Source organism: Anopheles maculipalpis, chromosome 3RL, assembly GCF_943734695.1.
Source record: "Anopheles maculipalpis chromosome 3RL, idAnoMacuDA_375_x, whole genome shotgun sequence".
NCBI classification, from domain to species: Eukaryota; Metazoa; Arthropoda; class Insecta; order Diptera; family Culicidae; genus Anopheles; species Anopheles maculipalpis.
This window is the reverse complement of record NC_064872.1, coordinates 25,523,711-25,548,476: the sequence shown is the minus strand read 5'-3', so window position 1 is coordinate 25,548,476 and position 24,766 is coordinate 25,523,711. Positions and strand designations below refer to the sequence as shown.

At 44.8% G+C, this 24,766-nt stretch overlaps 5 protein-coding genes across 5 annotated transcripts in view; 3 read left to right on the top strand and 2 right to left on the bottom strand.

The window, feature by feature from the left end:
* The window catches only part of LOC126563779 (fibronectin type-III domain-containing protein 3A-like), a 46,571-nt gene extending 42,013 nt beyond the window's left edge, over nt 1–4,558 (top strand). Inside the window, exons 3-5 of the mRNA XM_050220513.1 lie at nt 219–516; nt 645–3,904; nt 4,047–4,558. Of these exons, the coding sequence (XP_050076470.1) occupies nt 219–516; nt 645–3,904; nt 4,047–4,532 (4,044 nt within the window). The 3' untranslated portion in view covers nt 4,533–4,558. The remainder of the gene's footprint in view (nt 1–218; nt 517–644; nt 3,905–4,046) is intronic.
* A 7,693-nt stretch (nt 4,559–12,251) lies between these two features.
* LOC126565721 (cytochrome c oxidase subunit 7A1, mitochondrial) lies at nt 12,252–12,502 on the top strand. The gene has a single exon (XM_050222926.1). The coding sequence runs from the start codon at nt 12,275–12,277 to the stop codon at nt 12,497–12,499; it is 225 nt and encodes a 74-aa protein (XP_050078883.1). The 5' UTR covers nt 12,252–12,274; the 3' UTR covers nt 12,500–12,502.
* A 355-nt stretch (nt 12,503–12,857) lies between these two features.
* On the bottom strand, nt 12,858–15,101 carry LOC126564972 (cell surface glycoprotein 1). Its single transcript, XM_050222106.1, has 4 exons — nt 14,897–15,101; nt 14,629–14,785; nt 13,696–14,199; nt 12,858–13,081 (listed from the first exon to the last, which is right to left on the bottom strand). Exons 1-4 carry the CDS (start codon nt 15,038–15,040, stop codon nt 12,858–12,860), a joined length of 1,029 nt encoding a protein of 342 aa, XP_050078063.1. The 5' UTR covers nt 15,041–15,101.
* A 732-nt stretch (nt 15,102–15,833) lies between these two features.
* Nucleotides 15,834–16,629, bottom strand: LOC126565747 (vesicle transport protein SFT2C). Its single transcript, XM_050222953.1, has 3 exons — nt 16,429–16,629; nt 16,185–16,336; nt 15,834–16,115 (listed from the first exon to the last, which is right to left on the bottom strand). Exons 1-3 carry the CDS (start codon nt 16,621–16,623, stop codon nt 15,845–15,847), a joined length of 618 nt encoding a protein of 205 aa, XP_050078910.1. The 5' UTR covers nt 16,624–16,629; the 3' UTR covers nt 15,834–15,844.
* A 1,174-nt stretch (nt 16,630–17,803) lies between these two features.
* On the top strand, nt 17,804–20,490 carry LOC126564473 (major facilitator superfamily domain-containing protein 1-like). The gene is made up of 6 exons (XM_050221533.1): nt 17,804–18,038; nt 18,793–19,069; nt 19,162–19,896; nt 19,961–20,073; nt 20,147–20,246; nt 20,324–20,490. The coding sequence occupies exons 1-6, from the start codon at nt 17,804–17,806 to the stop codon at nt 20,487–20,489; spliced, it is 1,626 nt and encodes a 541-aa protein (XP_050077490.1). The 3' UTR covers nt 20,490.
* The last annotated feature ends 4,276 nt before the right edge of the window (nt 20,491–24,766 follow it).

The following is a 24,766-nucleotide window of genomic DNA, read 5'->3' as shown; positions in this document are numbered from 1 at the left end:
TGGTGGTTAGTTTGATATTATTATTGGAGTTGTTAGACGCTGTACTTGTCTCCCTTCCTAATGGAATCGTCACGAAAACCTGCCACCGTGGCAAAAATAGTACTAACGGTACGGGTGTTAATGGAGCAAACCAGAATCAGAATTGTTTTTTGTAGTGTTTTATGCAGTTAGTGTTATATAATGTTTATTTTTTCTGTTCTATTGGTTTGTTGTTACAGATAAATGGTACGACGGGACCATTTTTCAATACGATCGCCGCCAGCTACCCAACAGGGCCCGGTGCCGGTGCACCGCAAATGTATCCACCGCAGCTGATCGGAGCGAACGGTGGTAATGTTGGCGGTACCGGTGCCGGTTCTGGTGTCGCTGGTAACCATGGGCTTCACACACCGCAAGGAAACGTGCCACACTCACCGTCACCTCCGCACACGAACACCAGCTACCACAAGGACGAGCGAGCCCAGCGGCAGCATTCGAAACTGCATCGAAAGCTGGACCAGAAGCAGCGGGAATTGAGTAAGTGAATATTTCCTGGAATTATCTAGGTTTATTTATAGGGACTTTTAGTCCTCTATTTATCAAACAAAATGAAGCAGCTAAAATTAACCTTTTTCCCGTATTTTTTTGTGTGTCATCCTTCTTAGATGCATCTGCAACGACGCCGATCAATTCCCCACGAAAACATGCCGAACTGAATGGGAGCGGTGGTGGTGTAAGAAAATCCCAACACGCCCCACAACACCATCTGCTGCCTAATCACATGAATCACCGCAACGGGACGGCAGCCGTTGCGATTACCAATCCGTTGGCGACGTCCGAGGAGGAAACGTCCAGCGCACCGGACGAGGAGGACGATAACACGCAATCCATCATTGTGGACCACCTGAGCTCGGTACCATCTCCGCAGGTTACTGAAATTACACCCCGAACGGCACTACTGCAATGGTCACCACCAACACCGGTACCGGTACAGGGTCCACCCCCGGTGCTAACGGGCGGACCCGTCCCGGTCGTTCCACCTCCACCCATCCCCGGTGCCTTGGAACCGTTACCGTTCAATGTGCAGGATCTTCACTACGAGGTGCTGCTGAGCGATCACGGCAAGGAGAACAAGTATAAGAGCATTTTCAAGGGTTCGTCCCTATCGTGCAAGGTGCAGGATTTGCGACCGGGTAAGGAGTATACGGTACGATTGCAGGTCTATCTGGACCAGCTACACGGTTCGCCGACGGAACCGACGGTCTTCAATACGCCGTGCTGTGAACCGGATACGCCGGCACCGCCAAAACTAATAGCTCGTACCAAGAACTCGCTCCAGCTGCGCTGGAATGCACCGGCTGATAATGGATCACACATCATACATTACGTGCTGGAGTGCGATAATGGGAAGAGTGCTGGTTCGGCGGTAAACCATTCGCAGCAGCAGCAGCAACAGCAGCAACACTCGATGCAACACTTGAGCTACGAGTTTGTTGAGGTGTCCAAAACGAAGGTTAAGCAGTTCCAGCTGAACAAGCTACAACCCTCGACGTACTACGTGTTCCGGTTATCGGCGGTGAATGAGTACGGTCGGAGCGGGTACTCCGATGTGGTGAAGTATAGTACCGTGGGCAATGCGCCCGCCCAACCCTGTCCGCCCACGTTGCGCCATGCAACGGCTACCACGCTAAAGCTGGCCTGGCAGCGTCGATCACCGTGCGAAGAGTACACGCTCCAGATGAATGACGATCAAGGGTACGGATATCGGAACATCTACAATGGCATGGATACGCTGTACGAGTGCATCGGACTGCGGCGTGCTTCAACATTCCAGTTTAGATTAAGGGCAGAAAACGATAATGGACGAGGACCGTGGAGCGAGGAAGTTGTGTTCCGGACGCTACCGACCTGTCCGGGTCGGCCAGCAAAACCACAGGTGAAAGGGAAGGTCCACGCGAACGGATTCCGGGTAAAGTGGGATCCACCGCACGATACGGGTGGAGCTGAGATTGCTCTGTACCATCTGGAGATAAGTTCCGGCGCGTCGTATGATCGCGTGTACAGTGGCAAAGAGTCGGAAGCAACGATTGAACGACTAAATCCCGGTACAGCGTACCAGATCCGGGTGCTGTGTGAAGGTCCCGGAGGTATTAGCACCTTTTCCGAGCCGTGTCTTGTAACGACAGAACCGGTAACACCTGGACCACCCCAGAAACCCTACTGCAAGTCACCGCCGACACCGTACGCAGCGTGTTTGGGCTGGGACAAACCGGACTACAATGGCGGATCACCTGTGCTAGAGTACGAGATGGAGGTGGAGACGGTTAGCACGAAGGTGCGCAGTGCCGTGTTCCGTGGCAAGGAGATGTTCTGTGTCGCGAAGGATTTACTACCCGGTGAACAGTACACTGTGCAGGTGCGTGCGCTGAATCGTATCGGTGCCGGTCCTTGGTCGGAGGAGTTCACCTTTACGGCTGGCGCAGCACCGCCCGAATCACCGCGCGATCTTTCGATCGTCCTCAAATCGCCAACGCATTTAACTGTGATGTGGGCCGAGCCGCACAGCAACGGGTCACCGATAAGCGAATACATTCTTCAATCCAGTGCCGATTCCAGCGTGTCGTCCGTCGCGGATGATCACACCAACAACACCACCACGACGACCAGCAGTACCAGCGCCGGTAGTGACGCCAACTACCAGACGGTGTACCGGGGCGCCCACCGGTCTGCCGATGTGCGCAATCTGCATCCTCACTCGCGGTACCACTTCCGGGTGTGTGCGCTAAATGCGGCCGGCTGTTCCCGGTACTCGGTATCGATCAGCCAGCAGATGCCGGCAGCCGCACCGAACGCACCGACCCTCGGCGGACCGAAGGTAACGGCCAAGAGTATACTTATTAGCTGGCAGACGCCGCATGATAACGGGTCACCGGTGACGCAGTACAATATCGAGTGTGGCGATCGGTTGATCACGACGGATAGTGCCAGTGCAGCCGCAATTGCAGCTACCTCGCCGGATCATACGGCCGCCGGGTATCATCATCACCAGCACCACAATCCAGCCGCAAGCGCCACCGATGAGTACGACGCCGAGTACGACGAGGAGGAGGAGGAGGAAGAGGAGGAAGCATCCGTCGGAAGTGCGGCATCGACCGATGCCGAGGACGAACCATCATCAACGAACCAGCCGCCACCAGCGAATTTAGTAGATAACAAATTAGGCAAACTAGCAGCATCATCTGCTGCCGGCAGCCCAGCACACTCCACCAAGAGCAACGGCAAATCACCAGCAACGGCGCATCAGGTCGCTGCTACCGGTGGTGGTGGTCGTAGCAGCAACATGCTGTTGATCAGCGATCTGCACCCAGAAACGACGTACAAGCTGCGAATACAGGCGGTAAACAGTATCGGAGCCGGACCATTCTCTAGCTACATCAAATTCACCACCTCTCCACTACCGCCCAAACCACCGAAGCTCGAATGCGCTCAGGCTGGCTATGCACATCTGAAGTTACGCTGGGGTGAGGGCAAAAGTCTCGATCTTGCACGTTATTACGTCGAGATGGAAAACAGGCGTACCGGCGAGTTCCACAACGTGTACACCGGAACGCGCAACACGTGCAAGGTGATGCGGCTGAACGAGCTGACTGCGTACACCTTCCGGATATGTGTCGAGACGCGGCATGCCGGTAGGGGTGAGTTTTCGGACGGTTTCAGCTTCACGACGGCGGTCGCTGCACCGAACAGCATTAAGGTACCGCGCGTTTGCGTTGATCATCCGGCGGCTGGTGCTGCTGCTGCTGCTGATCCTGCCCGGCATGGTTCGGTCACGATCGAGTGGCAAACGAGTCGCAACAATCCGTTCGTCGATCCGATCGAGTACATTCTGCAGATGGCCAAAGCTAGGGACCAAGAATTTCAACAGGTAAGTGGAGTTTTGCATTCGCTTTCCTAATTCAATCCAGCTTTGGAGTGGTTCTCTGCGCCATTCGAGAAAATCCTATTCTGTTAAGCACACAGCAAAACATAATCTAAATCTCCTTTTTCTGGTGTTCGTTTTTTCCCAGGCTTACCGTGGACCCGAAACGCGATTTACCGTGCACAATCTGCAGCATGGCGTCAGTTACGCCTTCAAGGTATGTCCGGTGCGCGTGCGCCAGAACGGTGAGCACGTGAACGGACCATTCTCACCGGTACTGAACCATCATCTGGCCGCGAACGTGCCCCGCTCGAGTGCGAACGCGGGCCGATCGGGTCACGGTGCTGGATCGGACGACGTCGACGGACGCACAATGTTCCAGGGCAATGTGGTTAACAGTCGGGGTGAGTTGGTACTGACAAAATCGTCGGCCGGTGCCGGTCTGCTACTGTCCGGCACGAACGGGTACGGTCCGGATGCGGATGGGCATCATCATGGGTCGCGCAGTGAGTCGGTAGCGTCGACCACGTTGCAACAGTTGCAGAAATTCTTCGAACCAGACTCGAGCAAAGCGGTCGTGTGTGTGGCTGCCCTCTTCCTACTGTCCATCATTGTGGCCGCTTTCCTGAAGTAAAGCGGGAAATGAGATGCACACACACACACACACACACACACACGCACGCACAAATAAACAAACACACTCTCTCGTCCCCTTAAAACAAAACGAAACGAAGAAAAAAAGCTCTCCGCTGTGTCATTGTGTTGTCCTCGATGTTGTTGTTGTCTGTCCGCCGCAGGGATATCGTCGCTTCATATGTCTAACAAATGTAGCTAATAGCTGTAATACACTTGGCTTACACCCACCAAGGACTCATCCAACACCGGATGGAACCATCCGCCAACCAGCCCAGATACAGTGCGTGGAAATCGTTACAACAGAGTGCAAGAGGAGGGTATAAGTAAATAAATATTGATATAAAAAAATGTGTACACAGAAACAAAGCTAAAACACTCACATACAAAAACAAAATATGAAGAGTAAAATCATGTGATGTGCGCACTAATCTATACTTTGTATGCAATTATTAGTCTACTCACAATACAAAAAAAAATACGCATGTATGTTGCATTAAAATAAAACAAAAGCAACCGAAATGAGAAGGGTACAGTTAAGAGAGAAGAAGAGCAGATGCAAAAGCACAACAACCGAAACAAAACACACACATGAGCGAAATTCTAAAAGAGAAGACCAGAAAACAAAACAATAGAGCAAATCCATCACGAATCAGTAGTTTAAATTTAACCGACCACAAAGAAAACACACCGTTTTGTGTCTCTCAACTGTTCAAATAAGATTTTCTAATTTTTAGACACTGGAACGGATCACGATTCTCTTCTACACGCTGCTATCCCTGTATTTAGGAACAGTCAGTGTGTAAAAGCGATGATGCGTCCGAGAAAAGAGAGAGCGTGTGTGTGTGTGTGTGTGTGTCTAGCTACACAATGTTTAAAGCACAAGGGATATGGAAAATCTGCATGAAATTGCAGTGATATAATAGCTAATCAACAAGCCACATGATGTATATCGATATATATATATCAACAAAATCAACACAAGAAAACAATCGCACCTCCCGAACGCGCGCTGCTGTTACATTTGCTATATTGTTTATTGGCCTTATTAGCGATTTAATTTTTCTCTTCGTACTTTTCGGGGACATATATATATATACATAGTGTTATATATTGCGTGTTTGTATTTTTGTGCTTGTTTTCGGTGTTGCACTACAACTATCTACTACTACTACTATTATGAACTATATTACCATACGACGCCCTTATACTCGTTCAGTCTGTTTTTTTTTTTAAAGTTCTGCAGCTGTCCTGCAACAACCAACCAATATATCTACACATTCTACTCTAGGCATTCTACTGGTGTGTGCGCATGAGATGGCACACAATCAATGACAACAATGAGAAGATGACGAAGAAGAAGAAGAAGTAACACAAAAAGTATTATTAATGGTAGTAGCAAATGAAGAGTCCCCATCGGGTGTCGGTGTGTGTGTGTATCTGTCTCTTCTGTGTATACAACTGCATAGCAGAGAAAACGGACAGTGTTTTTTTTTACTTCTTGAGGTGTATCCTTGAACCTCTCTCACACACTCACTCTTTTTCTCATACAGGACGCTAAATGCCCAGCAATGCAGCGTTATCCCGATCATAATCTCTCCAATAATGTCCATAGTCCATAAGTGTAATATAGTATATCCGAAGGGCCAATTTTGCTGCAGGATCCTTATCGTCTAACGCACCCAAAGCACCTGCATGAGTGCGTGTGTGTGTGTGTGTGTATGTGAAAAGAACAATAGTAACATATTTGTAATAGTAAACGGTTTTACTAAAATTGGATCAAACACACACAAACCAAACCACCTCGAAAAACTGTGGTCATCCTTAGCCGTCCTTAAAGGATTCCCCTTTCATTCTCCACCCTTCTTAATCTTCTTCTTGTTATCTCTTTTTTTTAACAAACCGAAACCCCCAGTAAACCCTTCTTTTGGGTCCCAAAAAAAAAAAAAATAAAAAAAAGAAAGGAACAACAACATCCGGAACGAACCATGCATTCCACGTCTGAGCGTTTATGAAAAATGTTGGGTTATTGTTTTAAACTCTCTGCATCAAAATTGCATTTTTTTTTCGTAATTTAGTAGATTTGATTGAAGTTGAAGCAAAAGACGACAAACAAACGAACTCGGTCATCATCTCCCCCCCCCCCCCCCCCCCATTTTGTGGAGGTAATTAGTATCTACTTGAGACGAACCTAAAATTGCAAGAAAACCGTGTACTTAAGCTCCGTTTATGTACTGTCTCGTTCTCTCTGTCTCCCTCTCTATGATTTTAATCCACTTTACCGGCTCGGTAGGACTTGTCTTCCATAATAGCGCAAATGATCCATTGTCGCACCACACAACTAGCATGAGTAAGATGGCATAAACTTCCTTCTGTTCGCGTTTCGTGTCTAGCGTAGCTTAAGATAAACTGAAGATGTCTGAGAGCGGGGATAACTATCGGCGTGTGATGCTTTGGAACTTCGAAGACATGGTCTTTTGATAGGTATGCTAGACCTCTAGACCTAGACCTAGACCTCTTCCCGTAGGAAGTCTTTGAGGTTCCCTTTCGAATATCAGATCGCTTGGTAGAAGATTTCCCCTTGGAATGGAGTTCTCATCTTCGAGATTCACGTCCTCGCTAGGATGATAAACCATCCCCTGGGCTAAACCATCCCCTGGGTAAGGGGATGGCTCACCTACCACTGACTCTGGCCACGGTTCCCCCCCCCCCCCTCCCACCCCTTCTCAGCAAACTGTAGCCAACCAAGAAATGGGTGCACAAACAACGTATTTTCGATTATTTTTGTTTTGTTTTAGCAACGAGAAACGAGTCATCCTTTTAGTGTGCAAGAAATGATGTGCAATTTTATTTAAATGTATCCCGTTCCGGGCCCTGTTCTGCTGCTCGGATGCGTTAGTAGTTTGTTCTTTTTTTTTTGTTTTGTTTTTTTTTTCTAGTTTATCAAAGTCTTTACATTATAGGTATTTGACACTCACAAAAGCGGGTTATTACTACTTGAATTCCAACACTGTTCTCAATCAAATGGTGCATTTTTTTTTGTGTGTTTGTGTGTGTATGTGGTAAATTATTTCAATTCTATGTTAAGCGATAAAGAAAAAGAATTTTTATATATTTTTTCCCTCCGGATATTCCAGTCACACAATCACCCAGAGATGGGAAATCGTAAGCAAATCGTTTTTTTACGTTTAAAAAGAAATAGATGAAGCTGATACAAAAGCAAGAAAAGAAAACTGACAAAGAATGGCTTTAATTAATTGGAATTTAAATAGAACAAGAAAACGAATCTGTTGGTGTGCAGAGCAGAAAAGAAAGGAGACATTGAAGTTCACACTTTAAAAAGAAAATAAGCAACAACAAAAAAAAAAGAAGATCCACAAAGCATTTTGGTTTTACAACAATGTATACAACACACGACACAACATCAGAGGCACTTCAAAATTTAATCACAGCATTGTTAAATGTCCATCGCTGTTTTAAGGCAGTAAAACCGTAAAAGATGTTAAGTGTATGTTTAGAGAAAAGAAGAACAGAAAAAAACACTCATCTATCGAAATCACTTTTATAAGAGACTGCTCTATGTTCTTACCGCTCCCTATAAAAAAAAAAACACAAGAAAACGAAATCGAAATTGTGTGTGTGTGTGTGTTTGTGTTTAGTGTGTGATTGTAGAAGAAAGATGATGTGTTTAGGTAATCAAAAAGAAAGGAGAGCAAAAAAATTATCTATTTGTGGATATTGTAAAACACATGATGTATGGCGCCTAACAACACAAAAAAAAAAACACATTAGAAAGCAAAAAAGAAAGTGGGGTAATATAACAGAGTATGAAACACTGATTGCTAAAAGAAGCAAAAAAAAAAGAGTCCAAATTAGGTTTTTTTCTGCTTTCGGTTTAGAATGTTTTGGTTAAAAAGTAGCAAAATCAAAAAAAAATTAATTGTAAATATTAAAAAGAAAAAAAATGCATAAATTTGTTTTGTTTTTAGGTATGTTTATTTTTTTTTATTTTAAATTATGGCATTGTTTCTGCGAAACGGCTAAAAATGGAAGGGAAAAATTAAAAGTCCGCTGCAAAAGCTGCATAAATGCTCTAACCAAACACTACACTACTACTACTACTACTACTACTACTACTGCTATGCCTACGGGACATTGAGATCAGGTTTCTACTTACTACGATGGTGTGGTTGCGACCACAAGCCTCTGTAGGATAATGGGAGGATCGTGTACACACGCACACACACACACACACACACACACACACACACACACACACACACACACATAAAGAAAAAGGACTGGCATAGGGGTTGCTAGGGGATAGTAGAGCAAGAAGCTTCTACTATTACTGCTACTGCTACTAGATCGCGGGTTATAGGGTATTAGAATGAATTGATTATAGCAAAGCTTGTTAATCGGACTTGACAGAGAGAAAGGGAGCGTGCGCGTGAAACTACTTGTTAAAGTTTGTTTATGTTTGATGCACAATTAATAGCGCGAGAGAAAGCGAGCGCGCGCGTGTGTGTGTGTGTGTGTAGTGCAAAAAAGGGATTTTATGCAATTTGTTGTGCGACAACCACTACCTTGCTGGGAAAAGCCTGGTGAAAGAGGGAAGGATAGTTGAATGATTAGACAAGAACCTTGGAAGGATAATGATGACTAATATAAAATAAAAGGCACGTGCTTCCAAAACGAGTCGAATAGTGTGTGTGTGTGGAGAGAAAGAGCAGATGTGAAGAAGCAAAGGAGTGAAGGGTAGGGCCGCGTACTAGATGAATACGTGGCAATTTTGATTGATTGATTGATCATTTTTATATGCATATTTTTATCTCACTTTTTATGCAGTATACTACTACTACTACTACTATTACTATGGATTTGCATTCTGAGTTGTTTATTTTGGTTTTTTTTTTGTACTATTTTAACTATTTAACTTTTTTTTGACCGTGCATTAGAAGCGAAGAAAAACATAGAAAACCATGAAGAAAAAAAAACAACAAAAAACGAAACAAGCACGCTTTTGATGATGATGATGATGAGTAATCAAAGAAGAAAGGGGGTTAGGGTGAAGAAATAATAAAGAAAACGGGAAATGGAAAACGAATGTAGGCAATATACGATAGGAAAATTTAAATTGAATGAATGTAGCAATTTGTGTGACAAGAGTGGTAAGAGCGGACGTGTGAGGATGGATGATAGGACATGGTTTGTACAAAGTGATTTTTTTTTTCGTTTTTGTTTTTGCGAGAGAGAGAGTGAGCGCGAGACATTGTGAATGTCCTTTACTTTGGGTATTTGTGATTGTGAGGGAGAAGATGAAAATGATGATCCGCAACAACAACAACAACAAAAACGGTTAGGAACACGGGGTTAGCGTTAAGACAACACAACACATAAACACGATGGGCTTTGAGCAAACAAAATAGAAAAAAAAGAAAAAAGGAAATGACCGTGTTTGCTTTTGTGCTGTAGGTAAAATCAAATGGAGACAGGACACTCTAGACACAACCAGGACACCCATTATACACTACAACCAACTGCAACTACTATTACTACTACTACTACAAGCTGCAAGTGCATGTGTGTGTAATGTTGTAACACAGTTATACTACGAGAAGCAAACGAGAAAAAACGCATGCAAATAAAAAGAAAAACAAACAAAACAAAAAAAACCACAAACAGAAAGACGTGCGACTAAAAAACACTCAAAAAATACACAAATACAAAAAAAAAATGAGGATGTAAACATAAGGTGGGGAAATGGATAAACAACAAGAAGAGAGAGAGAGAGAGGATTAAGCAAACAAACAAAAAAAAAACACGGATGAAAATACAAAAAGATGATTATATGTTGAAAGTGGACATTAAGTATATATATATATACATATAAATGAAAAAAACGAAGCAAACAAAATTATCTTAATATATACATATATATATATATACACGTACATACATACATAAAACAATATTTAATTTAACAGAAATATATTTTATGTAAAAAATCCTAACATTTGGTAAAAAGTGTTGAGCAGAACAAACAAAACAACAAACATTCCGAAAGAAGCGAAAGAATATTTGGATTTTCGTTTGTGGCTACTAAACCTTCATGTTATATCGAACAATCTTGTGTCTTGCCTTTACAATCCAGCTGTATGAAGGGTGAACATTTCTTCCTCCCTCAGTTTAAAAGTACCTTGTCCCTGGTGAGTTCAGTTGTGCATGATTTGGCTGCCAGGATGTCGACTTTTGAAGTTGCCGTCTAGGGAATTAGCGAATCAGTCCCATCTCTTTGGCGATGACGAAATGAATTCGCGCCTTTTGGAAGTCCTTCTTCTAATCCAGCATATGTCGCGCATCGGAGGTCAGCGTAGGTTCTTCCTGATGCCCGGACAACTGTCAAGAGCCCGGGTCCTCGGAGTATCGAATTCTTCAAATGTCCAGAGGTTGTGATCCAAATCGTGGTAACCGTTGGTACAGCTACAAACCTTGAGGTCAGCCCGGCCTATACGTTGAAGATCTGCATTCATCGCATAATTGTTCCAAATAGTTCTAGACGTCATGCGAATGAACGCACGAGCTCCCGAGAGTACCTTCGAACCACTTAGAAGGTTATCAACTTAATGTACAGATTAAGTTTATTTCTGACAGCGAACGTTATTGTTGTTTAATCCACAATTGATCAGAAGAAAATAAGTGGAATTAAATGATTTTTCGTCAGATGATCTTGTGTACTAGTGTCATGCTTGATGAGTACTGAAGAAATTGTAAACCTTTTTTTTAGATGTTTTGGACCAGTTAAGATGGAGCAGTTTAATTGCTGTGAAGTAATTTTTGGTAAATGATTTGGTGGATATATCAGTTTACTCTTACTTGCACCTGAGATTATGTCCAACATTTGTAATTATGCCCGATTATGCCGATTATGACGGAGTATTGAAGGATAGTCATTACTTCCAATCAGACGATCTCAACGGATCGGTACGTTTGAGTCGATCTGTACCAGGCCTAACATGGAATCCGTTTTGGACTAATTATTGGAAACCCATTTTTAAGCACACAAAAAAACATCAATCCACGTGGACCACGTGGAGAACATCTGCTGCACACTGTACACAACAGAACTCAAAACTAGAGGAACGTTTTCTTCTAACTGCAAGCGCTCTCTGTACACCCTTTTTGCCAAATGCATTTGGCAAGTGCATCCACTGAGGTGAGTGCATTTTGGCGCGCTAAAAATAATTATCCACTGTTGCACAGCTGTTTTTTTTTCTTCTCTCGTTTCTCCTATTTGACAGTTACCGTTGCCACCGCAGTAAGCCACGACCGCCCGTCAATGAGACGAGAGACCACAGCCTACTCTCTACCTTGCCTGGGTTGTCTGTCGCGGGGAAACTGGTACGCGAAATCAGCAGATCCATTTCATCAGTGTTCTGCGTGCAGGAAGAACAACTTTCGCTTGATTGTTTAACTGCAGATTCAGGTAAGCGACACACGATTCGTTTGCTCTGGTGTTGTTTGGTCCGGCCGTGTGGGGTGTGGGTGTGTGTGAAAACGTGTACAATTTGTGAACTTTAAAAAATACGTGCGTGAAATCAAATAGTGAAAAGATCCGCCATTTGCGGATTGCATAATTTTACTTTGCTCGGGAAGCGATCCAAACCAAACGTGTTCTTCTAATAAGAGATTGTGTGTGTGTGTCCTTTTCCTTTCAGAACAGGGAGAACCAACTTGCTCACCATGGGTCACCATCAAGAACCGCCGGTTATGATTTCGGACAAGCTGCCGGAATCGTTACGTAAGAAGATGATGACGTTCCAGGCGAAGAACGAACTGCCCGTCTTCCTGAAGGGTGGACCAGCCGATCGTGCCCTGTTCGGCATTACCGCGGCACTGTGCGGTGTGGGTTTGTTGGGTATCTTCAAAATGATCTACGATCTCGGATTCGCCAAGAAGAAGGCCTAAGGACCACAGGAGACACCCTTGTGATAGTGTTTAGACAGTGGAGGAGTGTGATGGCAAACCGAGTAACATAAAAAATTTGTGGTTTTATTCCCAAATTGTACAAAACATTATTAATTCGCATCGTAAAATCATCTTCTCGCTCTCTCTCTTTCTCTCTCTCTCTCTTTCTGTCCCTTTTTTCCGATTTTCGATTTTCGTCTCTTGCTCCGTTGCTATGTTACGATTTCCAGTTCGTAATCCAGCCTCCTTTACCCGCTACCATAATTTTTGCTTTTAAATCCTAATTGGTTAAAGACTAACAACGCCAACGTTTAAGGTCAGTCTGTCAAACATATCCGCACGAGGTGTTGACTATTCTCTACTTTTCCACATTGCTTGAGTGAAGCTTCTCTATTGAGAAGGACAATTGTTCCAGCTTTTGTACCAGCTTCTTCATATTGCTTTGCGCTTGCAGCTCGTTGTCGGTGTTCGGATTATTGCTGCCACCGGTAAATGCTTCTGTGCCAAGGTCAAAGTGTAACTTTGCCAAACTTTCCTGCTGCTCGCGGATGCTCGTCATCTGCTCCATCGTACAGCCTGAACCTAAAAGTGGTGCTTTGCGTTAATAAATAAAGTTCCATTGAAATCTTCCCCTAAACTAGGCCGATCAGACGGAGTTAATAAAAAGAACCGGGACATGGGGTATTTTTTAAGAAAGTCAAGAATTCATTTTACGCTTTCCTTTCGTTTTCAAAATGTAACAAAGCAATTGCACGCAATACAATTTTTGCTTCGATGTCGAAGTTGTATTTTCTACGCTGAGGTAGTATCTAGCCGAATTATGAATCTTCAAAGAGTGAGTGAATAATTTAAATCTCTTTACCCACCCTTCTGTTCTGATTCAAATAATTAAAAACAGTGTGTTTTCTCATGTCTAATTCGTGTACTGTGGCTTATAGAATGGCTCGGATGTTGTCATTGGATTGTAGAATCACTCAATTTCCATCCTAGTATCCATAGCTCAGGCAATTGATTAACAGCGGCGGTTGAAAATATATCGAACACACGATAGCATCCGAGTGATTCAACATCTCGCAGATTGAATCAATAATATACCTGAGCTGGTCAATGTCTAGTTAAATTTGTTCATTATAATATCCTCGAGAACCCTGCATATATGCGAAGCTGTACGTCTGATCAGCCTACCCAAAACTCACCGAAAGCTTTCAGTTTGCCCGAATGGAAATCCTCCAGCAATCCAAGTAGGGCTCGCTCCATGTGCCGCACGTCGGGTACCTCTGATATGAAAGAATGATGCTTTAGTGGACGGGATGAGAAATTGTGCGTTATTGAGCTGCCCGAGGCAGCCGACGACACGGGATGCACACTCGATGGGTGGCGCAGTTTTGTACTGCCACCACCACCACCACCACCGCCGCCGCCGCCGCCGCTACCCGCACCCCCTACACCGCTGCTAGTTGCCGAGGGCAACGAATCGGGTGGCTTTGGCCGTTGGTACTGTGGTGGCGGAGATTTAAGCTGGCGGGTTACGCCGCTAGCGTGCGGTACGGCCGTTGGTGGTGGTGCGATCGGTCCGTCCGGGAGATTGCTACTAGTGCTGGAAGAGGAGACCGTGCCAACCGCAGTGGTTGTGATGGTGTTTGTGTTGGTATTGGTAGTAGTGGTAGCGGTGATCGGAATACCACCGGTCGGAGTGAGCTCTGGGGTGGGTGGTTGGTTTGGGTGACCGCAACCAGAAAGCCACACGGAATTTACACGGACGAGTAAACGGACGAGCGCACAGGGGAGGGACACAGGTAGGGCAAAACCGAATATTCGAACCAAAACGGGAGCAATAAAATTATGAAAAGGAAGAAAGAGAAGAGAAGAAAAACAAAACAAACAAAAAAAGAATAAAAATCAAGCAATAAACTAACTAAAAATAACTTCTCTACAAAAAAAAACTGAAATTCACATGGAACAAAAAGCAAACAGCATATGCAAGAAACAAATCCCCCTCCCAGGAGCCTAATCGATAATGCAGCGTTTGTATGCGTGTATATGTGTGTGTGTGTGCAAGCGCATTGATTGCTTGGTTCGATGGGGATTTACGTTCCACAAAAACAAAAATACCTCACCAAGGGACATACCTCGTTGGATTTTCTTCGCCTTTGGCTTTGTATCCTGCGCTTTGCGTTCGTTAACGTAGCTGACTTTAGTGGCCAGTGGTGCATCGTTCGGGAGTCCCTTCCCGAGGGAGTAGCTGGTAGAGTTTTGGCTTCGGCTAGTTTCGCCGCTGGAAAACAACTATAATAGGGGCACGGGATAACAATGCCATTGAACAGGCAACAGAGATTAGAAGCCGCAAGCTGATAAGCCACAGCTTGGTGGCTTCCCATCCATGAACCCATGACTCACCTTGTTGCTCAGAACGGGTGAGATGGGCGTCTGTACGGATTTGGCCTGCCCGCTCGAGGAAAGATTCGTGATGGTGTTCTGATCGTCCTCCTCATCGTTCGACACTAGCTTTTGGCGTTCGACGGCCGCATCGTCACACTCCATCGTTCTGGACTGGAAAGCCCTCCTAGCCCTTGTCTTTGTTCTCCTGGTCGTCGTCGTCGTCGTCGTCGTCGTTGTTGGTGGGTTGATGGTTTCTGGGTGAAGTTTAGAAGTTTTCCGATTACGGTGCTTCGCGCGGAACACACTCCCCCTTCTAGCGCCTTGGTGTACCGCTTATGGGTGGTGCATTTTATAGTTAAATCACAGTTTGAGACAAATTACTCATGCTACTTGAGAGTGGAACGCACCACCAAAACAATCGCGACTTTCGCTTTCGTGGTTTTTGATTGGTCCTTTTTTTAATCCCTGTTTTATTTACCATCAAACAGCTGTCAAACGAGCACATCAGTGGGCAGTGTTGCCAGAGCGGTTAGTTCGGAATTTTAATTAAAATGACTGATTTCAATTTATAAAATCACTGTATTTTTCATTCTTTACCATCCAAATCACGGATTTTTTGAGTTTTTCTATATAAAAATAGTTTCATTAACTAATTATGTGTCGTACAACTTTACATTGTTCAAAAATTCTCAACAAACAAACAGCTCTGTATGATAATTGTATTCTGTTTTACGTTTATTTGTTGTAAGAATTTAGTGAAAAATACTTTAGCAGTTTAGGCACGGAGGCCACAAAAAGTAAACGGATCTTGCTGCTTGATAACCGGCACCAGACCAGTCCAAACACCTTTAACCTAGTCGTAATTGTAATCTCTTGGCTTACGCACGGCTACAACTAACATGATATATCACACTTGCACATTAGCGATCGCTTTTTCCCCCATCCCGTTTGTATCTCTCACTCATTTTAAACGGGCAGTGTGCTCGATACAGAACTTCGGAACATACTGCCAAAGAATTTTACCCCACTCATACCACCCGGAATGGCGGCCAGTATCATCCACAGCAGCGTAATGATCTGAGCGACGGCAAACAATACCGTCAGGGCGGTACTTTGCGCAACCATAGCGAAGTAAAGTGTGGCCGTTAGGCAGCACGTGTAGCTGATAGACATTGCGACCCGTTCGCGGGAAAACATCTGGCGGAACATTGCACCAAAGCCGCTTAGGAATGAAAAGCTACAAATGAAGAAAATGTTTTTGAGTACGCATATCCAAAACGGGGGTGTTTTTTTCATACGTTCTTACCTCATGATGAAAAACACACTGCCGAGTGTGTACAGGAGGGCAAACTTTCTCGCCTTCAGTATCAGCACGGGTATGTAGAAGGTGGACACGATCATACAGAAAATGCCAAGCCCCATGCATGTCACGAATCCGACTATCCGCTGGATACGAGACTGAAACACAAACAAGAGAGAGAGAGAGAGAGAGAGAGTGAGAAACAGTAAAATCACAGGCTGGACACACGCACTAGGAGGGTGATCCTTACCAGCTTCGGGCAACAAGTGTCCTGCGTATCCTTGAGCCAACTGTTTGCTTCCGGTTCCTGGTTGCGGCCGAACAGCTTTCCCACGAGATCCGGCGTAGGCAGGGATGGCATTTTGGGCATCTCTATCTTAAAGTTTTTCTTCTGATTTTCCTGCAACAGCAGGTACTCGTCAAGATCGCGCTTTAGATCGGCCATCCTGTAAATTCTGTTCCGCAAGGTTTTGCGGGAACGAAGCCGGAAAGATTTTCCACCCACAAAAACAATAGGTTCTCTGTGCGCTGCTTCGAGACGACGTTGCACGACACGTATGTTTTGACGTCAACAACATCAACAAAAGTTAAGAACCGTTCAGACGCGGGTGGATCGGTACGCTGTGTGGATGTTGTTTTGGGATGCTCTAGGCTTAACACTGGTGGATTAAATATCCGAAAATCCGAAGAAAGGATTGAAAATCGAAAAAAAACTTATTTTTAATGTAAAATCAGGTTTAAAACACAACACGAACGCTCTTTTTATGGACCAATCATGTTCGCGTGAGAATGTGCCTTCAATTTTCAATTCAAAGGGATCTGTCAAATGAACTGTCAAACTAGGTGAGGCAAAAAATCGTTTTTTCCATGAAAATCATACAAAATCTTACTATTTAGTATTTATAAAATACTTTTCAATACAGTGAACAAGATCAGTTCATAAAAACTAGACCATGAAAACAAAATTACAATGAAAAAGCCATCCAAATGGTCAATCTCAAGTCAAGCTGGTAGTCTAAACGGCGTTTGTTATGGCGAATAGTTTGTTGTGATTATTCATCGCACACACACACACCCACAAACACCTACAGGTTTCGCAAAGAATTGTGTGGTGGAAAATAGTGGTCCAAATAGTTAGGAGGGCCGGGCAAATTTATTCGCCTGTGACCAATAGAACAGAACAAACCAGCCGTGTTTCTTCTGTGTGCATAATCGAACCAATCGCCAGTGCCGATAGAACCAAACGGAATTGAATAGGGTTCAGTACGTGTTGTGGTTGTGCTTGTGGGGTCGTTCGTTGTGTGACCTGTTGGCAATAGCCTTTCATTGTTTGCACTTGCAATAAACAATTGCTAAAAAAAAACTTTCACGCGCACGCAATAGGAAAAAAAGTAAGTCGCTCGTGTCCTCTTTCCCATGGGACAGTTCTTCCTCAGATTGCGGATCATCAAAAAAACGGGGCGTTTTTTGTTGTTGGAAATATAGTTATTGTTTTTGGTTCTTAGTAGTAAATGTATGTGCGTCGCTATTTGAGTCACCCGCATTTTCTTTGTGTTTCGTTTCACGCGTTCCGTGCAATCTCGTTCCAGATCGATCAAAGATTACGTAGCCAGGGAGGAGAGAGTATGCCACGCCAGTACGATGAAGATGAAGCACGCCGCCCCATCCTACAGCCGGATACGGACACGGATGAACCGACGGGTTCGGCGGTCAGTGGACCGTTGGCCCGCCTAGGCCGCACGAGCGATGACGACGAGCTGACCGAACGGCTGACCGGGTGTGGTGCGAGCGCGTGCTGTAACCCGTCCTCGTTTCTGCATCGCTTCCAGGCCCTTATCTTGATGTGCCTGGTCGGTTTCGGTAAGCGTCGCAATTTTACGCCCCGTAATTGCTTTTCCGACCCCGATTCCCCAACAGCTGACGGGCGATTACGATGTACGCTCGGCGTGCGTGGTTGAAGAGAAGATAACGGCGCGCGTCTGTCAAACACACCGGAATGTGTGTCGAAGATGAATCGCGTGAAAAGGAAACATCCGAGAGCAATCTTTGCCCATTCCCACTTTCATTAACTCATCCTGTCTTCGAGCAAATGTTGTGTTATTTCTTATGGTCGTTCGTATAGTAAAAACGAGCATGATTAATATCTTTGTGGCACTAAACTAAGTAGAGTTATTGTCACAAAAGATCTTGGAGTATGGTTTGTCGAGCAACTTTCTTTGCAAGTTCATATTGAAAACACCCGGAACAACGCAAAAAAAAATCTTCGGTTTCATTATTCGAATGTCCTCTGAAATAAAGATCCCTTGTGCATAAAGCTCATGTACCTGTTTCTGGGTCCGGTCAATTGAGCATGCGTCGGTAGTTTGGTGGCCTGCCGGGCTAACACTGAATGATAGGATAGCACGAATTCGGCGGGAATTCACCCGTGTTGTTGGCCGTCGTTTTGCTTGCCTGGCGGTCGGATGGTATTCCTTCATTCACATCCAATCATACTTTATCGCCTACCTATCCTTTCCAATGATCTGGATGTTAACGCTCTCTTTTGACATTTTTGTAAAACACCAGATGCAAACAAATTATCATTAATAAAAAATAACAATAATCCCTTCCTTAGGTTCGTACTTCTGTTACGATAATCCTGGCGCGCTGCAAGATACGTTCAAATCGGATCTTAATCTTACCACCACCCAGTTTGTGATGCTGTACTCGATCTACTCGTGGCCCAACGTGATCCTATGCTTCATTGGGGGTTTTCTGATGGATCGTGTGTTCGGCATTCGGCTCGGTACGATCATTTACATGTTTATTCTACTGATCGGACAGCTGATCTTTGCGATGGGCGCTACTATCAATCTGTTCTGGCTGATGATTGTCGGACGGTTTATGTTTGGGTAGGATCGAGTGCAACAACCTTCCCCCGAAAAATGCAGTCTTTTTTTTTAACATCCCTTCTCTCTTTATCTCGCTCCCTTTCTCATTGCAGCATTGGAGCAGAATCGCTTGCAGTGGCCCAGAACAGTTACGCGGTGCTCTGGTTCAAGGGCAAGGAACTTAACATGGTGTTTGGGTTGCAGCTTTCGTTTGCCCGTGTCGGTAGTACGGTGAACTTCCTCGTCATGGTACCGATCTACAAGTACGTGAAGAGCCTTGGCTATCAGGGGCACATGTGTACCGGGGTGGTACTGCTGCTAGCCACACTGACCTGCGTAATGTCGATGATCTGTGCCCTAATTCTTGGCTGGATGGATCGCCGGGCGGCACGTATTTTGAAGCGTAACGATTCGGCACCTGGTGGCGAAGTGGCCAAACTATCGGACGTGCGCACCTTCAAGGTTTCGTTCTGGATGGTGACGGTAATCTGTGTCGCGTACTATGTGGCCATCTTTCCGTTCATTGCACTGGGGAAGGTGTTTTTTATGCGCAAGTTTGATTTCTCGTCCGAAGATGCGAACACGGTCAATTCGATTGTGTACATCATTGCGGCGGTCGCAAGCCCACTGTTTGGGCTGCTCGTTGATCGTACCGGGCGTAATGTGCTGTGGGTGTTTCTGTCCGTGCTGGTGACGATCTTCGCCCATGGGATGCTTGCTTTTAGCTATTTGAATCCGTACATCGGTATGATTACGATGGGATTGGCGTACTCGATGTTGGCTTCCAGTTTGTGGCCGTTGGTGGCGTTGATTGTGCCGGAGTATCAGCTCGGAACGGCGTACGGCATGTAAGTATAGAAGTACGTTTTCTGGTGCGCTTTATATTGATAACTTGATTTCTTTCACAAACAGTTGCCAATCGGTGCAAAATCTTGGACTGGCCGTCATTTCGATGATTTCGGGCATGATTGTCGATAAGGGTGGATACTTTATGCTTGAAATTTTCTTCATCGGATGGCTTATCGGTATGGAAAACACCACTTAAAACGAAATAATAACCCTAGAAAGCTGATTCATAATGCTCTCTATACTTTACAGTCTCTCTACTGGCCACCATCGTTATCTGGCTGTATGACGCAAGCAATGACGGTTTGCTCAACATGAGCCCTACAGCACGCGCCCTTTATGCAAGCAAAACGTACGATAAAACAAAAACCTTCTCCCACAAGCGTTTCGATATGCATTCACATTGGTATGTTGTTCCATGTTTTGCAGGCTGCAGCGCATGTCCGGTGACCAGGGTTCGTCCGGCGATATGACCGACAGCCAACAGGAACGTGATCGACGCGCCAACGATCCGGAAGCGATCCGCAACCGGTACTTGAACCGTGTGCTCGACGGTACACCAACCCAAAGCGATACGGAACCGCTGGTAGAGTGAGCAGCTGGCCACTGAGGGGGTGGCAGGTAAAACTCTTCCTTAAGATAAAAATTTGGCCTCCGCAGAGAGGCTTCTGTTCATTCCGGTTTTTTTTTTTTGTTCGATGGAGGCTGTGTGTATACTGAATATGCGTGTGTATGTCCTGAATGTTTATTCGTCTACGTATGTATGTGTAAGAATATTCTTATTGTTTTTAGAATGTACTTTATGGATGATTATTTTAACAATATTGATGAGAAAGAGCAGACGAGTTACAGATCGTTGAGATGAAAGGCAAAACGGTTAGTCGTTGCAAAAGTATTAACCAAGGAGGAAAAGGAATCCCATAAGCGAGTAGAACTCAATCCCCCCCCCCCCTCCTCTCACCCCACCCTCCCTTCTCCATGTTCCCTATCAACGGTTAGATTGTTTAGTACCACATATAGTGCCAATGATGCCAAAAAAAGATGAAGACAAAAACTGAATTACGTATCCATTTTACAATAGTTTGAAAGACGGTAGATATTTGCATTTCACTGTTAGATGTTATACCACACATTATACAAGAATGAGGTTTTACGCGTTGTTAGTGCCCAACGATTATTATAATGCCCAACAGTAACCATCTACTGCACAACAGGTATACACAGCAGGTTAGAGTGTTGTAGAACGTACTATTGTGGATAGTTAATAATTGCATCGATATGATGTTATATATTACAAGCAAAACTACACACACATATCTCACAACCCGGGGGATGTGCTGCAGGCTCCCGGGTTTATTCTACTGATGGAAACTGTATTGTAGATGGATTGTATATGGCGAGTAAAGGGGAAGCCAAATGTTGAACTAAAACCTACAAATATGTTCGAATATATACACAAAAGCATAGTAATGTTAATCGCGTGTTTTAATTACTGATTTTTTGTTCTTTTTCTAAAGAAATGCATTTTTTAATATGTGTTGGAGTCATTTTTCTACGGTGTTAACCGTTTCGGTGAAGAAAATGAGCCTCCGTTATATTTTGATAGATGGCGCTGCCTGAAATATTTAACGGCGTTACATTTGAAATATCGTTACATATGCGTTACGATTGAAAAACTGTTACAAATTTGAATTCTTTTTTTCAAAAATAAAGCAAAAACTAAGTGCCTGGTATGCGATTTTGATAAAAAAGGGAACCAAGAACTACCGAAAGTAAATACTTATTTTTGTTTATTTTTTTCTTTTATGAATTTGTAACCAATTTCAACCATTCTTTCAAATTACACAAAGAACACGTGTTCAGCGCCAGTAGCCAAAAGCGGTAAAACAAAATTCGCCCGCTCATTTTCAACAATGTTGAGGTAGGCCATCCCGATACACGACGAGCTCCATAACGCGGAACGACTTTAATGGAGGTAAAGCACGGTAATGAACGTCACCCAGTTGCCGTTAGCATAATTTACACCGGCCGGCAGCTTGTCCCCCCTCGTTGCAAAAAAAAAAGTCAACTCCATTGAAAAACCTCATGAAATCTGATGATCGACGTATTTTGTGCCGGGTTCGTCCGTTTCGGTGTTCCTGTGTGTGCTGCAATCCCATACGCACTTTCATTCATCAAAATGCTAGAGGAAGCTGCTTGGTTGGAGAGGAGAACCTGCACCGCATAAACACACTGTCGCACAGTGATTGCAACTAAAAATAGGCAACAGTGAGAACCCTCCACGGAGAACTGCTCCAAAGAATCGTTTGCACTGGTGTACGAAGCCGCACTTTGTTAGAATTTAGTCTCGTTGTTTCATCAAACCTGCAACGCAAACGCATACCCTGCACGCGACGGCACTTCCTAGGTTGGGGCGGTTTTTTAGGTGGGTCTCCGGACTAACTCTGACGCAAGACTCCGGTGCAGGGAAGGAGGTGGGTGCCCCACCATTCCCCACCAGTTGTGCGAAAAATGAATTCTATTATTAATCATTTCTTTTGAGGTGGGAAACTATGCATCCCGGAAAGGGATTGAAATGAGGGGGAGAAGGATGATAGAGGCATGGGAGAGCGGTGGCAGGGCTCAGTGTTGGAAAATGACAGAAAGGGTTTGATTCATTCAATCAAGGAATAACAGCTGAACGCTTCGGCGTTGACGAAAGTCGCCCAGCATGCGAAAAGGATGCGAGTGGAAATCTATTTTTAATTGAATTAGAAACATTTATTTGACGTGCGTTTGTATGGCAGTATGTGTGTGTGTGTGTGTGTGTTTCGATCGGTCGGTCCGGGAAACCTATCTTTGCGATCCTCACATGCTGCATCTACAGCCACGGGTGCGATGAGTTTGACAATATATTAATCACTTCCTGTACGTGGGATGGGTTTTCTTCGCCTCGAACATTCTTAAACTTGGTGAAAGGGAAATTTTTATATTCTACTTAACCCTTGAGATTTTCCTCAAAGAAAACTATTTAATATAGGAAGGATTTGTGACACAAAGTACCGAAAAAAAAGGAAAGGCTTAAATGCTACGAGAGAAATCGTTTCCGATAAAGAACACCGCCCGAAAGTATGCAATGTGGTGTACTTAATCACCTTCTTTTGGTGGTTTTTTTTCTCTCGCGCAACTGCAGGGAATCCAGCGAAGTGGATACGAATCAAAAGTGTCGATAAGAGGCAAAATGTTTGCATTGGTAGGTTTTCTTTTTTTTTCGCGAAAAAAAAGCGGAAATGAGTAAGAGAAAGGGATTGAAGAGAAGTTTCCATTCGGTAGAAATCTGCAGCTCAATATATCCGCTCGGGTTCTTAGAGCAGAGACGTTAATATTGCATGACCAAGATGAAGTACAAATGTGTGGTTTGTGGTGCGGGTTTTTGCAATTCCCGTGTAGGTATCCCACCCTTGGATGCATTTCTCCAGGGATTCGATAGCATTGGAGTTACTTTGGAAGGCTTCAAGGATGTGAATGAATGAAATAATAACCTCCAAGAATTTTCTAAGAGTGCGTTAGGTATCGTATATCTGTGTATTGTATGCAGAAATCCTATATGTCCACATTATGCCAATTCACTACCTTCCATTACAACATTCGTTGGAGCTACTTTTTGGGGGTCGCAAAAGCATCAGGACTCGCTCCCGAACTTGAGAGGTTCACAGTCCTCAATAGCTTCTTGAAGAGGAATAATAGAAGAAGCACCAAAAGTGAAGCTTCTCTATTTATTGCATCTTGCTTCCCGTGGATGCACCTCCGTGCCTGTGGGTACAGACTGTACAGACGGTAACGACACCAATTGTGTGTACCAGTCCCGTTTGTATGGGGACGTGAAAGAACAACCAACCACGCCCCAAAACATCTACATGCTCATGAGCGTGTGTACTTCCCAACTTGTACTGCTCGATAACTCAGTGGGAAAGGTGGAGGGGTGGGTGGGAGAGAAAAGGAGAGGTCACGAAAGGGGGAGTCCTCCCCCCTTCTTTTTCTGATGGGTTGAGGACAACCACCTTCCAGAACACACGCAGCAGCGCCACGTGGAAGGGAAAATCAATAACATTTACTCCGAAACGAGGAAGGACTCTCGAATCACGGTCGGCAAACCTCGGGGCCTGCCTGTCTGCCTGCCTGGCAACACTGGTCCCAGCGCTGAGGGATGCACTCGCTTACGAGATTCCCCCCAAACAAAGGGAAGCCGGGGAGGGGGGGGGGGGTGATAAAGAGAGAGAAAGAGAGAGAAAGATAGAGACAGAGAGAGAGAGTGAAAAACGCGCATTGAGACAACATTGTCTAAACAACGTCGGGAAAATGGGGATGCGCTCAACAGGCATCGGTGCACACGTCTCTGTATGTGTGGCCGGTTCTTGGCAGTCCGGCATTGTGTGCTTGCGAGGAATATACACACCCGGCTGTCATGGTAAAAAAGGGAAAATGCTGTACCATGGTTCCCGGAAATCAGATGCTTCTGATAGCGAGAAAGAGATGGCGATGGTAAGAGAGCAAGAGAGAAGAAGGAGTGAGGGGAAGAAGGGGAGCAGGAGGAGAAGAATCGTTGATTATCGTGGCATTCATGTGCTTTGGATGCTCGCTCTCCCAATACAAGCGGCAGCAACAACAAGCAACAACAGCCACAAAGCACAACGCTGAACGCTGAATAAAAGGGAATTATTGATTTTGTGTGTTTCCAACAGTCACAGACCACCCCATCGCTTACTGCGATCCTTTCGGGCTTGCTCTTTCTCTCACCCTTCTAGGACTTTCGTTCTCTCTCTCTCTCTCTTTAGCTCTCTCGTCCCTTTTCTCTACGGTTGCTGTTCGATTCTGAAATGAAAGTCCTAGCGA